At 40.1% G+C, this 16,761-nt stretch overlaps 1 protein-coding gene across 2 annotated transcripts in view; it reads right to left on the reverse strand.

Moving 5' to 3' along the window:
* Positions 1–16,761, reverse strand: part of errfi1a (ERBB receptor feedback inhibitor 1a) — a 52,941-nt gene that overhangs the window by 5,971 nt on the left and 30,209 nt on the right. Inside the window, exons 3-6 of one of the 2 annotated variants that reach the window (XM_058055183.1) lie at positions 14,765–14,881; positions 8,916–8,995; positions 1,188–1,400; positions 1,025–1,107 (exon numbers count right to left, since the gene is read on the reverse strand). In XM_058055183.1, coding sequence (XP_057911166.1) covers positions 1,025–1,107; positions 1,188–1,342 — 238 coding nt within the window. In that variant the 5' untranslated portion in view covers positions 1,343–1,400; positions 8,916–8,995; positions 14,765–14,881. Of the gene's footprint in view, positions 1–1,024; positions 1,108–1,187; positions 1,401–5,520; positions 5,686–8,915; positions 8,996–14,764; positions 14,882–16,761 lie in introns of those variants that run through there. The other variant, XM_058055182.1, reaches the window with a different exon arrangement.

Raw genomic sequence — 16,761 nt, forward strand, 5'->3', positions numbered from 1 at the left:
TTGATTTATTGAAATGTTTCATATTGTGACATGTTTGTATATTTACATTTACACCAATTGATCATTAAGTCTTAATAAAAAAAATAGGGAAATTCTTATCTTCCACAAGAAAATTTTTTGAGAAGGGGCGTGGGGTTGTGGGGCAGGTGGGGGAAAGGTAGTAAAAGCCAGACTGTACGACTGTGGTGCAAACGTGTCACTCTTATTTTGAAGGCCTGATGTTACTGCTGCTCTAGCAGAACCAGAGAAGATTTACAATTTTCATTAAAGTCAAAACAAGAGAAAATATTAAGACAGTAGGGTACCGGGATAAAATGGCAAAATACGGTAGTTACCCATGAAAATGGAAAGGTCCAATGGAATGGCTTCCATGTTAATGAGTCGATCAACTGGGGAGACGTCGAAGTGATTTTTGTCTTTTCAGATTAAAATGAAAAAAAAAATAAACTATGCAGAACTTTCCACAACAGCATTGAAGATGCGGTCATTCTCATCCGAGTCAATAAAAACACGCTGCAAACAAAACCACACTATTATTGTACCCATGGTGAGTCAGCATTGATTTTGTGCTTTTCTTTGTTATATACATTAGTAAATAACAGTAGCATTAGATTTTTATATTAGAAAATGCAATAAGATCTGCCCGCGCTGCCAAGTGTCCAGAGTCAGTGGGCTCAGAAAGTTTGGGAAGCACTAAAATAGAGGATCTTTGACAGGTGTAAAAATATCCATTGTGTTTTAATGTATGTATATTTTAATGTCTATATCAGCCATTTGGTGAAGTAAAGAGTAGCAAGTATGGCAGAGCCTTGCATTGACATTGCATTGCATTCCATACAAAATAAGATTGTGAATGTTTTGTTGCATGGAAGTTTACATTTTTGTATTGCTTAGCACCAATTTAATTGATAACTTTGCTCCATTTTGGTGAAATCCGTGTCCCTTAAAAATCCCTTTTTCACCCTTGTGGAGCAAATACAGAATAAAAACAATGCAGTCTTTGTCCCCTCCCGACGACACTTACTCTCGTAACTTAGAGTTGGCGGACCCATCTGTTGGCCATGAGCGCTGTTATCTGTGTGTGCAGATTTCAGACTGAAGTAGAAGCTGTCAAGGATTGAAAACACATTACTACCACTCACATGAAACCCTGCAATGATTTCAGATCAGTAAATCTGTGCACTTACTTCTCCAGGTCATGGCGATGGCTCCATGATGGTTTGAATCCATCCATGCTGTGACGACAGGACCCGCCCCGCAGGAAGGGGTGTTCTACGGGAAAATATGTCTCCTGGGCAGTCAGGCCCACTGTGGACATGCTCCAGGCACACTCGGGTCGCATCAAAGCCAGAAAACACTCAGATGGGGGACAGCTGGCTGCCACACTGCTGCCAGTGTACCTGTATGAAAACAAACGGAAGAAATATAAGCTGTATGTAATAATATGCGTTAAGTTGCAGGATTTCATAGCATGAAGGAAAAACCTGCCTTTGAACCGCAGTGAGCTAGATGAGTTCACATTGTGTATACTTCATGGAGCATATAGTTAAAAAATAAATAATAATAAAATGAATAATAAATAAATAAATAATAATAAAACTAATAATAAATAATAATAAAACTAATAATAAATAATAATAAAACTAATAATAAATAAAATAAATAATAATAATAAATAAAATAAATAAATAATATTAAATAAATAATAATAAATAATAATAATACATTAAAAGGCAGGCTTCACTACACATCTTAAAATACAGCTTGGAGCTCTGCCAGCTATCAGTCAACCAGTCAGTATTTTCTTCAGCAAATAGGCTAACCTAGCATTATGTGGCTGCTAAAAATGAGGTAATAAGATTAGCATTGTAGTCGACATAGCTATGCTAGTGTTGCTAAAGTTTGTGTCCTCTTGTCCCACTTCTTAATGTTACATTGCTGTGTGCAATATATTGCATATATTACATTGGACATAAGTAAACATCAAGCAGAATCAAGGCTACATTTTGGACAACGGACCTCTGAGACGTATTAAAAATGTTTGGAAATACTATAATATGAGGTTTTACAAATATGTTCTACCCGACTACTTTTCCTGCAACAAAAAAGGACCTGCGATGAGTCGACCGTTTGCGTTACTGCAATCTGTGCATAGGAAGGGGATCCTCCTCTTCCCAGAGCGGCACCTGATGTTGCAACAACTCCTCATGTCAAATGACCTGAATGTTTGTGTCATTCCAAGTATGTGTCAAGCCTGAGTAAACCATGTCTACATATTCAGCAGGGGGGGGAAAGATACCCGAGTGAGCCACAATTTTTTTTTATGCTTTACTGGGGTTACAAATCGACTGCAGGTAAATATAGAGATGTGATGTGAGTGGATTAACCTGTTCGCACATTTCACAAATCGGCGGGGTAATGGTCAGTAGTCTACCTCCCTAATTCCTTGTCTCCCCGTGAGCAATATTTATGTGCTGCTCTGACAGCTGCTAGGAAACAAAGCCCTAAAACAACAGGAAGCACGGGGGCATCAGCCGGAGGGCAAGATGCATGCCAACTCGTGGGTTTGTTGACTTGGTTCGGCGGGACACAGGGGTGGGGTGTGGGGGGGACTGGAAGTAATATGATCCTTGATAATGAACCCCCTGGGGGGCCTGTGCTTCCTCTTGCAACAGGTGCAAAGACAGTTCATCCTGGCACCCCACCATCGGAGCACTTACAGGCAGCGGGATTAAAACAAACGATGCGTGGCCCAGTCGGAGCATGGAAACCACTTTATTCAGATCATTTGGTCAGAGAATGGGGCTCTTTTTATAGTCAAGAAAAAGGACTTGGGAGAGAGTCAATTTGTGTGCCACTTGGTACTAGGACCCATAAGGCTCCTATGTACCTTTTCCCAGCGCAGAAAAAGCTATATCATCAAAAACAGAGGCTCTTGTGTCCTCTATCTATCCTACAGTTGTTTTTTTTTTTTTTTAAACAGGGATGATTCCTGGAATACACATGGTCCAAAAAATAGAGGTTCTAGGAGTATATTTGTGTCCCTCTCAGCACCTCTTCAGGACTACATTATAACTTTTTCCAGGACCAAAGACTACATGGCCTAGAAATTGGGGTTCTGAAGATTCATATGAGGTACAATCTAGACGAATCAGCACCATGTACTTTCCAAATATCCCAAATATGAATAGTTTTGTAGTCAAACAAATTAGAAATTGACCTAAAATTACAACAAACCTTAGTCCAAGGGTACTTACTGCCAGGTGTCCACAGTAAGTCATTATTTTGTCTTTACATGGTGGTTTATTCTGCTGTTTTTGCGTGTCAATACCATTCCATATTAAAAACAGTATTTCTCACAGTGTTAGTAAGGATTGAGTTTGTGTCACAAGACCATTAAGAGTTTGGGATCAATCCTGGGCGTTGGATCACAGTTTGGGATCACTATGTACAATCTAAAGTACAATATTGCACCCCAGGTGGGTCATTATCAGACTCAGGGGAACAGCTCCCCGGGAACCAAAAGGTTCATGGTTGAGAAATGGTCGCTTCCCCCCCAAATACTACAATAGTACTTGGTTAAAGGGGACCTATTATTATGCTCATTTTCTGCTCTTTGTAACAAGTTGTGGACTCCTGTAGAGCCGCTACACACAATAACCCACACAGAAAGCTTTCTAAATCTTCTTTTCTCTAGGTACGCCCACTCCGCTGTTACTGGTCACACTTCCAACCGCTCCCGAGGACTTCCAGATACGGAGGTCCACATTTAGTGCAGGATATCTGCAGCCCATATAAGGAAGTCCAGATAGCCTCAATACCAGTAGAACTGACTGTGTTGAACTGAAAACTTTTTTCAGGGCTCACTTCCAAATGTACAAAACTCATTATCTTACCCTTATTGGCATCAATTAACACGTGAATAAAATATCGTAACAACATTTATAGATCAGAAAAATTGAAAAAGCATCGTAGGTACTCTCGAAAGTTCAGATAGTCAAGTTTAGGAAGACTACATGTTTGGAATGGTTGTCCATTGGTACCTCTATGTATATAATCTAACCTAATATACCATCCCAAAGGACTAAGTAGTCCAAGTTAGTCTTTTAGGACATGTAAAAGACATCATTAATTGAGGATACCGCCATCTGTTCAGGGTTGCAGGGATCTAGAGCCTATCCTAGCTGTCTATGGTCTTAAGACAGTCTACAATGTTGACTCAGGGTCAAAATGGCACATTTTACGGAAAGAGAAGTGTCTGTCTACATAAAATAAACAATCATCTATGAGCATTTAAGGCTATACGTTCGATTCCAGTGAAACATTTCCTGGGTCAAAGGGGTACAATGTCTGGAAATAGGATTTATAGAGGTCCAGGTCTATAATATAGTATGCTAATGTCAATGTAAGAGTGTCTTTATTTAGGTATAATCTATACTGAGTATTCAGTTCCAATGTGATTTTTCTGGGGTTAAAAGGGTGTATGATGAGAAAATATGTTTTTTTGTCTTATTAAATTTCATTATTTAGTTTGTTTAGCTTAAACAAAAGAGGCTAATCATTCCCCTTCATCTTCTCCAGCACCCAAAGTATATAATACATATTCAAGAAATAGAGTGCACCCTTTAGGTACAATATAGACAAACGTAGCACCCCATAAGCCTATTTATTGGACTCCAAGGTACACTTGGTATGGTCCATTGGGTATATGGTGTCGAAATCATCGGTTTGTGTGGCTAATTATTGAACTCCAATCCAATATAACGTTTCCAGTCCTAAATGTATTCACTTGCATTGCTAATTATTGGACATGCATGACTTTAACAGGCAACAAAAACAAGTCATTTTGAGTGACAAGCCTAGGTACCCCCCCCCCAAAAAAAGTTGTTATGGTGTACAATAATAGACGTACATGGCTGCACGGGTGCAAAATTAGCTCTTGTGATGACAATTGAAAGCCTTGCTTCCAAAAGAAGTGAAGAGAAGAGAAGAGAAGGAGTTGCCGCCCCCGCTTCACGACACCCCTGCAGCGGTTTCCAAGCAACCATACCCGCTTTACCTGTGCGGCAAGCAAGCAAGCAGTGCGCACACCCCCTCACCTTACAAGATTGAACAATCATGGCTAAAAAAGCCCTCTAGCATCCGGGCTGAGTCACGCCACGCCGCACACACACACAGGCGCGTGCGCACAAACACACACACACACACACACACACAATTTGAGATTTGGAAACACTTAAAGATGATGCGCAATTGTTAAGTTTGTGGGTCAAACATTTTTTTTAAAGAGGCTTGCATCAGTTAAACTGTACCCACGGTAAAGTAAATACAGTAGCTGTACATGAACACGATTATTCTATTATACATTGTATTTTTGTAGGCCGGCGTTCAATGTCCAAAATAAAAGAAAATATCCCCTATACGCATGTTGTTTGCCACACATATACATATATATACACATATACATACATACATACAAGGGTGAGACAAACAATTCCCACACATTTCTCCACGACTCACCAAAAAGAAACCGCAACCCTCCCGAAGCGTAAAAACAGAAGTCCTTTAGGGCTTTCCAAAAACAATGATTCCGTGAGGTGGATCTATAGATTCTTGGGAGCCATCAAACTGCCTTCGATGAGGCTGACGATCCCCTATTTTACAACGTGAGATAAAGTGCTGAATGGAAGCGAGCTGGTTTATAGGCTGCACGAGCACCAAGACAGAGACGCCCTGGATCCGCCCATTTAAAGGCATACGCGTCTTTTGTGTGTGTGTGTGTGTGTGTTTATGCATGCACACTTGCAAAGTTGCACGGACAGGAGCACTATCTCGCAAGACAAATTATGCAGTGTCTCAAGCCATTTTTGTAGGATTTCAATCAATGGGGCAAATGAGGCTCTTTATGATAAGGAGCAGTACAGGTTTATGAGGTGACCATTTTGTGTTCACCCACATTCTCACCAAAATTTGGCCAAAGTTTCAATCCGCGCAGTCTTGCACCCACACTTCCAGCACTACGGGGCACAAATTTGGATGTGTGATGTAGACCTAAATCCATTAATGTCCATTATACGCATACCCGAAACGATGATCACAGTATTTATCTGCATCCTGAATCACAACCACTCGAACTGGTCCATGAGCTTCCGCTACGTAGTCAAGATTGCACTCGGTGTACTGACTGCATTTTGCATCGGCCTACTTTTATTTGGACTGAACTTACACTACTTACAAATGCTAAGTGTAAAGTACTGAAGTGTGCACATATAGGTAATGACTTGCTTTCTTGGTCTATCACTTCTAACGTTGCGTTTCCTGAATTTAGTGGATTATTTCCAGTCTTATTTGGAGTCTTCCTAATGTATTTATCTTCATATCTCGAATGCATTAAAATGCAAATGTGTTTATCAGGAACACAAATGTAGCTGTGGCTGTTTTTTGAGTCATTGTATTTATTTCTATTGTGAAATGTGATGATTATCATTAAGAACTTGCGAGGAGCATTCTTATCAGTCATTTTATGACGAACCTTATGTGTGATTGGCCTTTTGTGAGTACACACGTTTTGTATTCTTTTTGTCCACCTTATATTATGTAATTCATTCATTCATTTTCTATCGCTTTTTCCTCACAAGGGTCGCGGGGAGTGCTGGAGCCTATCCCAGCTGTCTTCGGGCGAGAGGCGGGGTACACCCCGGACTGGTCGCCAGCCAATCACAGGGCACATATAGACAAACAACCATTCACACTCACATTCATTCATACCTATGGACAATTTGGAGTCACCAATTGGATGGAATTGAACCCTGGTCTCTTAGCTGTGAGGTCTGCGCGCTAACCACTAGACCGCCGTGCCGCCTGTCCTTATACTATGTGTCATATCAAAACAAACATAAAGTATCAAAGGTAATTAGTAATGATTAGTAATGAAGAGTAGCGATCCTTCTTTTATTTTAATCTACCAGTTTTTGTGTCACTCACATTGCTTATTCGTTCTGGAATTTGTGTAAACATTAAACCGTCTTTGCATTCAAACTACATTGTGATGATGACCTTTTAGGCCAATAGATTAAACAGATGATCAAATATAAACTTGCAGTCTTCCATTCAAAAACTCCATTACAACAACATTTGGCTTACTTTTACCTTCTGGGACATTTATCAACAAACTCTAGTAAGAACAAAGCCTGGCATGCTTCTTGCACTTGTACCACATTTTCCCTTCAACATGGCTGCACCAGCAATACACAAAGCAACCACAAAAGCACACACACATGCAGTCTGCTGCCAGCCACACCAAGCCCACATTGCTTTGTTTTGTTTTGTTTTTTTTCTGCAAGCTTATCAGATTGCCCTGAGCATTTTTGTCCTATGAAGCAGCTCCTGTTTGAATGAATCTCTACATGTACTGTATTTTTTGTGAACTGTGTTATGGTGAGAGGGGTTCTGAATATTATTGCTACCTGTTCTGTTACACAACCTCTGTGCAGGGCAGTTTTGTAACTAAATTCAGCATTGTGAAAACATGAGGACACACCATGGTGTAAATTACTCAAAATGCTTTGGAAGACATGCTACGATACATATATCCCCCTTCTAAATCCACCTGCTAGCTTGATGTTGACATTCTCCTCTGATTTCGGATCAACATTTGCAACAAAAAGGGACTGTCCAGTTCTCTCTTCAATTGACAATCCAGGTTTAAACCCTAAATATGCCTCACACACTAATCGTATAGGTATTCGCCACTAATTAATATTAATATATTGATTGATGATTCAAAAACAGATGGAATTGGAGTCACAGGGAACAAAAATCTGCAAATGTGCAGGAATCCGTTGTGTTTTATAATCATTAGACAAATAATCAATGATGGACAAGCATTAGTACATGCTTGTACGTCCACTTACCTAATACAAAATAATTAATAATTAATAATACAAAAGGGCGGCACGGCGGTCTAGTGGTTAGCACGCAGACCTCACAGCTAGGAGACCAGGGTTCAATTCCACCCTTGGGCATCTCCGTGCATGCGTGGGTTTTCTCTGGGTACTCCGGTTTCCTCCCACATTCCAAAAACATGCTAGGTTAATTGGCAACTCCAAATTGTCCATAGGTATGAATGTGAGTGTGAATGGTTGTTTGTCTATATGTGCCCTGTGATTGGCTGGCGACCAGTCCAGGGTGTACCCTGCCTCTCGCCCGAAGACAGCTGGGATAGACTCCAGCACCCCCGCGACCCCCGTGAGGAAAAGCGGTAGAAAATGAATGAATGAATAATAATACAAAAGTACCAGTTTCTTGACAAGTCAACTAAACACCCAAAAGTTACAGCTTTGAGTGCATTGAGCTGTGTTAGAAATTTCAAGTCAATTCAACTTTTGTGTTTTAATAACAGCGCCACCGTGTGATGTAGTCGTCAGAGGAAAAACAGAACAGGGAACACAGTTGTGACAAATGTTCACACTTTTTATGTGCAGCGGTAGCAACATGACTACATTTGTGATCTTGTACAGGTGTACTGTACTGTAATGCTCAGCATATAGTACATTCATGAAGCCTATTTAGCAGTAAAGTAGTGGTTTATTAACTATGTACCCTACTAAAGCAGGCTAAGCAAACCTGCACAGTGACACGCAGGCTAACCAAACACAAGCAACAATAGCGACAATCACCTCATGTGCTGAATCAATACTGGAAAAAGGAGAGGTGTGTGTTTGTGTGGAGGGAACAGAGAGCGCTCTTTGTGCTTTACAGCTTGGGCACAAGAGGGCCTCCCTTAAATCCTGCAGGCTTATCATTACATTGATGGACCTGTAATGGGCCTTTCGACATTTTTGGGATTCCTCGGAAGGAAGAAGGGAGTGTGCATTACATTTTTTAATGTAAACAAGACACAGTTTGGTACTTACTGTGTATTGCAGCAAACAGTGGGCTACGTGAACGAAGTGCTGTCTTTCTGCATCTCGATGTCATCCCTCACAGGAAGTTCCTTATAAAGTGAGGTGGAGGAGGGAGATAAGAATGCACAGTGAATAATTCCTCATCTCTTTCTTTTCATCATTTTGACTAACACGAAACTTGTACAAAATGTAAAAAAATATATATAATAATAATAACAACTTTTTGTGTGTTTACAGGAAAAATATCCCTTCTCTTTGTGGTGAGGGTGGAGTGTCAATGATTTATTCACTATGGAGGTCAGAGCACTGATTGCCCCAGCCTGCCAAGGTAATTAAATTGCACGCATTTTCAGCCCAAGAGCAAAGTCCGCACTGATATAAACACACAAGCAAGCTAGGTTGTAAGGTGACGTCAACCCTGAGAGCCTGTACAGCTGCACAGTGCACAAATAAGCAGCCTATTGTTGGGTTTATGGGGAAGCAGACAAATCGGTGTTAAAACTGTTTTCTTTCCCCGAAAATAAATAAAATTAGTAATGGAATTACTACTTCAGAAATTTAAAGCATTACCAAGAAAAGTAATTATTGTGTTACTTTTTGGAAAGATCTTCAAATATCTGGATTGTGCTACTCAGAGCATACCATAAAAACACAAAATGGAACAACCTGCTTGTGTTTTGTGTTGATGTTTAGTGTGCCGATGCCTTGCGTGTGAATGCGGGCGCTAATATCGTTAGTATCACTTTTATTTATAAATAGTACCAAAGAAAGGACAGAGCTGATTGGTTCATTGAACTAGGAGGAATAGATTATTTGTTAATGCGTAGACAGTGAAAAGCAGGAAAACAAACCCATTCAAAGTAAAATTAACTAGTTCAGAAAGCAAAAAACGTAAACATAATTAATATTGAAATCAGGTTATAAAATTCTACAGCTGTCAGTCGTCCCACCAATGTTACGGTTCTGAACGTTAAGAAACGTTTTCAGGTCGAAACGGTATTTTATCGTTTCAGCCCAGTCGACTTTGTCCTGATATATTTTTGGTCTTATACACCAAAGCGACACGCATAAGTATACGTATTTGTCAAAAGTCTACAAAAGACGAACAAGAGGAAGTTCACAAAGTATGTGCACATGTGTTTCAAAAGGGGCTAAAGTCAGATGGACATTTTTTGTAGCACATCTAAGAGGTTTCTCTGTATAACTGTATAATTTATTTACCCTGATATTCTGTTTGGTTTGATGTTTTCAGCACAGCAAGTTCCTGGGATTATGAAAAAACACCAGCCGCTAGGTACTTTTATCTGGGGAAGTTTGTGCTCGGAGGAATTTTTTTTTTAAACTGCTTAATATCATCTTCAATTTTAACATTGAGAATTTTCAAAAAATGTGCTTACAGTATATCCACATCTAGTGAAAATATATGGGTTCAATTCCAGAAAATGCTTTATTTAAGCACCCACATTGGCAGACAAATGCTGATGTAAGTCTACCATATATTTCACTGAGATCCCGTTCTGTTGTGTCTCATACAGTAGTCGCTATGTGCATCATAATGGTGCAGGTTTGAGCTTCAAAGCTAAGCTCGGGATGACATATTGCAGTGTATTACTGCTCTATTGTGGTTTTGTCTCCGTCTCCATAACACACACACATATTGCCTTTTCCTTTCTCCATGCAAACAAATGAGAAATAAACTTGAGTATAAACCTTATTAAAGAACGCTGTTTAAGAGCAGTGCACTCCTTGAGATGCTTTGCTTCTTAATCATTTCCTCTATTAACAAAGTCTTATGGGAAATGATGAGATTTGAGTGTAAATTGCCTCACAAGACAGGTATTCTATTCTAGCGAGCAATATAATCAAGAGCAGTGATACAACTCATGGTTGCATCATGCCTCCACATTGTTATGCTGAGCTTTGCTGATGATGGCAGGGTGTGTTGAGTCTATGAGACATCCAACAGTTTGCTGTCGAGCATATCTTGTGAATCAAACTTAGTAATCATCACATGTGTGTGCATGTTTTTTGTTGAATTCACCTTGTAATCATTGTGCTAAAGAGCATGGGAACATGGATTCCACTGGCTTAAAAACTACACCACTTCCCTACGGTGTCTGATGTCTGGGGAGAGAAGCTGTGAAAAATGACAGCTGTGGTCAAAAAGGAGAACGTCATGCTGCTCCAGCTGCAAGTGTGTGAATAACCTGCTCTAAATATGCCCTGTTTTCCGGCACTTTTTTTCCCACAGCAAATATGGAGCGCCACGGACATCTTTTAGCGATTAGTCATCCCTGAAGGGGACGGTGAACAGATGTACTCTGGTCTGTATTCAGCCAAAACAGGAGTTTCTGGCACCTGGCCAATGACTATCCCAGTCGCCTGGTGCTCTTGATGTTCACAACAGAGCAAAAACTTAATAGTTGACCTCACGTCAAAATCTATTCATCATAGGCGACAAGCGATTACTGGGGGAGTCCAATCCTCCCTCGGTTTTCCTGGTCCAGAGTGACTCATAAGGAGGATGTTAAAAGCACACATCAGAGCACCCTTTGAGGAGCTGATAAAGATTTCAGATGTCCAACAAAGAGATCAGCAGGTTTGGCATCACTTCTTGATGTGGTTAGGTATAAATCCACCCACAGAGATGAGACAAAGTTGAGCCAAGAGGGCAACTGATGGATAGAAGAAGGCAGATGATCTGCACTCGGTCAGCTTGATACGTCCACATTTTTTTTGCCCGTGTGAGTGCATTCTTCAGAATGACGAGATCTGAATCATTGGGGCCAGACTATGCACAGTGTCAGAGGGCTTTTTGTTCTGTTCAAAAAAAGAGCTTAGGGTAGGGGTGTCAAACTCATGCCACGGAGGGCCGAGACACTACAGGTTTTCTTTCCAGTCGGTTACTAAAGCAGGTGATTTTAATTTAAATTTTTGAGGGACGAACCTGTCAATTAAATCACCTGCTGGAGAAACTGATTGGAAAGAAAACCTGTAATGCACGGGTCTCAAACACGCGGCCCGCGGGCCAAATGTGGCCCGCAGGACACTAGTTTGAGGCCTCCGCCTTGATATGAAAGTTTAATGTTAGTGCGGCCTGCGCAAGTTTGATATGGATGCTGTATGGTATCATGTACCCAGAAAAAATTATTACGTTTGATTAATGTTCATGTTAAAGGTTAAATAACTCTTAATAGTTATCCTCCCTATCCGTGTGGAAGTGGTAAGTTTTTGGCTATTTAAGTTTAAAGGAAATAACTTGAAGGCTACCGTTTAGGTCGCTAGCTCTCTAGTTTGCGAGTTAGCATGTGTCTCAAGACCCTGCAGTTGCGCAATATGTTGTAAATAAAAAGAGTATAAATGTGACTATAGTCGTGTTTTGTCATGTCTACAGGGCTCTAATAATGCTTTGTTCATTTTAATCTGAAAAATATAATTTGTCTACCCACTAACTACATATATGTGGTTTCTTGAGTTTTTATTATCTGCCGTTTTATTATTATTATATTTATTTATTACTGATTGATTGATTTTCTTTATTCTTGATTTGTTTATTTATTTTTCATCTTATTTTGTGTAGAAAAATAAAAAGTAAGATATTTGAGAACAGTGGAATGTTTTATCAGAGCTTTTCTTGTAGAAAATTGGAACCAATGTTTTTAATAAATTGGGTTTTTTTTGTTTGTTTTTTTTGAAAACCTGATGCGGCCCAGTCTCACCCAGACCCGAGCTCCAGTAGCCCCCAAGTTAATTGAGTTTGAGACCCCTGCTGTAATGTCTCGGCTGTCCATGGCATGAGTTTGACACCCCTGATGGCGTTGCTACTACCTTCATGCCCTGCAACAGAAATTATCCACTCCACTGATCACCTTAACAATGAGGCCCAGTGCCCATTTTCCATTCTATTCCAGAAAATAAGCTGTGCAGGTGCATACATTTAAGATGAAATGCAATGGTCTAGAAAATCCAGGAAACCAAGCGTGGGCAGTAATGAGTAGCTTAGTCTATGGAGTTGGATGGTTGTTTAAGCCTTGAGGCCACATCGAAACAGCCGTATGCTTGATAAATCAGTAAGCCACCATCCACTTTGCACAACAACAGTACCTTAAAATCTGTATACCCAAAAGTTCATACCATACATTTTCAGAAAAAATATGCCACAAACATTGCAAAAACTTGATTAGCAGACCTTGCAAAACTTTAGTGTACAGTTTTTATATGTTTTAATTGAATAGTGGTTAATGTTCATTGTAACCTTTGTTATTCAAGGTATCGTTGGGATTTTTGGACATGAAGTTGTATGACATTCCCATTAGCAGTGTAGTCCATCAATGGTGACTTACCCCACACTTGTATCCGTGAGCCCAGTTCTCATCAGATTTCCGTGATGACAAATGTAGTCCTGATTAGTTATTGTTTTTTTTTTTAAGTAGAGTTTGGCTTCTCAAAATAATATGATACGAGTAATGCAGGCTGTAATCAGCTGTCCATTGTTGTGTATTTGATGAAAATGGCTGTGACCCTCGCAAACAAGATGCCTGCAATGTCACGGCAGATGCATCTTTATCACACACACACACAACAAAGGACAACCGATAGCACGCATTCATATGACGTCAGAGAAAGTAAAGCCGAGGGATATGTGGGTCTGATATTTTTAAAAGGAGGCATTTGTATTACTCTTTTGTACGCATATTGTTTTGAGAAGCCAAACTCTTTACCTAAATAACCTTGATAGCTAATCTGAACTACATTTGTCATTACCAAAATCTGACCAGAACTGGGATATCGAGACCAAGTGAGGGAGTAAGTCGCTGTTGATGGACATGTCATACAACGTCATGTCAAAACTATCAACTACCAACTATCCCTTTAAGGTTAGGGATGTTTAAAGGTTGTCAAAAATATGGTAGTAACAAACTCTATCAACAGAGTGACAAGCTTTTTATGAATTATTTCTGACCTGAACACATCCATAGCAGTGCAATTTCAACTCATATATGTATCTCCAACTCACAAACACGTCCCTCTGTTTGCCCTGGGAACAATAGGCATATTCAAAGAAACTGTGAACTCCAAACATCTTTACTATACGATAGGGATGTCCCGATCAGGGTTTTATACAACCGATTCCGATCATCCATGAGTGAAATCAGCCAATACCAATCACATAGATTAAGTGTAAATGTTTAAATGTATTACTGGCTTTTTCTTCTGAGCGCTACTTTTACAAAATGAAAATGGCAAAGAGCTACTCAATTTTGTAACATTTATTTTCATAGCTTATTTCCAGAACAAAATGCTTGCATTTTGTATTTCACAATGCATTTTTTCCTTGTCTTCTCACATTATTAACTAAAAACTTGAATGAAAAGCTTTTTCCCCGCCTCTGCTGGGCCCCTCCAGCCGTATCCGCTGCCTTCTGAACTGCAAATGCAGCCGATATCGGATATCGGTAAGAAACGGAAACCTAATATCTAGCATTTCTAATCCTGATATACCATATTAACGTGATAGCTGTTTCTCGAAATAAAAGAACAATGCTGAAAAGTGACTCGAGCCATCATGGCTGCTTTGTAAATGTAGCTAGTGGAAAGAACGCAGTGTCAGGTTTAAAGAAGGGGCTGTAATTATCTCCAAGCCAGCAGATTATTCTCAGCTATGAAGAAAAATAATGGGTTATCAGTGCCTACGTGATCTATTTTTAAATCATGTAGCATATGAGCCAACAGTATTAGATAGGTTTACCGCACATTAATATTACCGTGTATGTTTGTGTTTAAACAACATGATCACAAGAAAATCTCAGTTTATGCTATCCAAGTTTCTGCCCTCTGGAGACGATGTCGCCTACTCACTGTTGTGGTCACTCGGCAGGAAGTAAATCAGCCAGGAGACACCCCAGACCAAACACTGCAAGGGCCCATGGAGCCTGAAGGCGTGTAGGAGGTGTGCATGAAGTGGTTCTTGCGTCTCTGTCAAGTACAACACAAAAAACCTTGGTTCTGTATACAGACATAAAGTCACCCGTAGAAATGTGTGCACAAATAACTAATACGTAAAAGCTGCCACGAAAAAATTCATCGAGCCAATCCAAATCGTGGAAACCAATGGAAATGTTCACCACACAGGAAAAGGGTGTCGTTTTACACTTCCCTAAGAGATATCACACCCACATACGTGTCCCCCTGACCTCGCACTTGCCTCAGCTGAAGGACTGCCTTTAAATAGGGACTCATGTCAAAGTGGTTGAAACATATTTTGCTTGCCTTTTTACTTTCTTCATCCTCCCAGAATGCATCTGTCCACAAAAAATAGATTTTCGGTTGAACTTCTCTTCAATGTGAGTTCACAAATTAAGCATGCGAATGCAATAGACCTTGCGTAACCGTTATCCTTGTCTAAATAAAAAGCAACCCTAATACCCTAGAAGAAGGGGTACCACAATAATAACATCTCCCAATGTGTTTAGACAACCAGAAGTCTATGAGACTGAACTATGGCATCGCTACTGTTAATAATATTATATGTAATATGGAAGTGGCAGGCTGCACAGTGGACGAGTGGTTTGCATGTCAGGAGATCTGGTTTTGATTCTCCGCTCGGACATCTCCGTGTGGAGTTTGCATGTTCTCCCCATGCGTGGGTTTTCTCCGGGTACTCCGGTTTCCTCCCACATTCCAAAAACATGCTAGGTTAATTGGCTACTCCAAATTGTCCATAGGTATGACTGTGAGTGTGAATGGTTGTTTGTCTATATGTGCCCTGTGATTGGCTGGCTACCATTTCAGGGTGTACCCCGCCTTTTGCACAAAGACAGCTGGGATAGGCTCCAGCATGCCCGCGACCCTAGTGAGGATAAACGGTATAGAAACTGGATGGATTGTGGCAGTGCGCAAGGCAGGATTAGAACCATATATTAAGTGTTTTATGCATACTACTGTATAAACCTTGCAATCCTACCAGCAGTCAGCATTCCCACCTGCACTTGCTTGTTAGTTCAACAGCTGTTGCTCTTTTCATATCCAAGCAGAAGCTGTCGTAATTCTACATTAGATTAAAGTTACTTAAGATTTGTCAGAGCAAAAATTCCTTACTGGATATGACTTCAGTCAGAAGCTTCTTAGGTGTTGGAGCAAAGACACTGACGTATAGATCGTCGTATAGTTCAGCCAAGAGGTATTTCCTGGTAAATCTATTTATCTTCCTGTTGTTATCTATGGTCTCAAATTCTAGTATGCACTAGGTTGTGGATATTCACTGTAGAAATGAGTTTCCTGGGCATGACTTGTGCATCGATTATATTGATTTTGGACTGGTATCCAATCATAATTAAGTCCCTGGACGAACCAAGGACACACTGGAGAGATCTTTCCAGCTGGCCTTAACTCTTTTTGCAGTTGGAACAGCTAAATCTGCTTTATTTGTCACATATAGTATGTAAAGCAAAATATGGGTGCCCGAGGGAACCAAATCCAGATCTGGATCTTAGATAAGGGAACCGGTTGGAAATTAAACTTACATTTTTGGGGGTTATGGGCACCTGGAGAAAACCTACACACTTGTCGTGGTCTATGTAGAGACCTTCTTGCTATAGTCCATATGGACAAAGACTGAAGCATTGCCTGGAATTTAGATTCAGATTAATCAAAGGAAGTTGGAATAACCTGCAAGACAATTCGAACAAACAGAGAGATGGCGTACTGCTGGTACTCTGTGACAAAAAAAGCACACTTTATGCAGTTTTCCTAGTTTTTCTAACAGCAAATACAAAGAGAGCAGATAATTTGATATATTAATGGGCAATATTCCATGGCAATATTGGGCCATACTAAGCCAGCCAAGTAAACATTCA

The sequence above is a fragment of the Doryrhamphus excisus genome, chromosome 18 (genome assembly GCF_030265055.1).
Source record: "Doryrhamphus excisus isolate RoL2022-K1 chromosome 18, RoL_Dexc_1.0, whole genome shotgun sequence".
NCBI lineage: Eukaryota > Metazoa > Chordata > Actinopteri > Syngnathiformes > Syngnathidae > Doryrhamphus > Doryrhamphus excisus.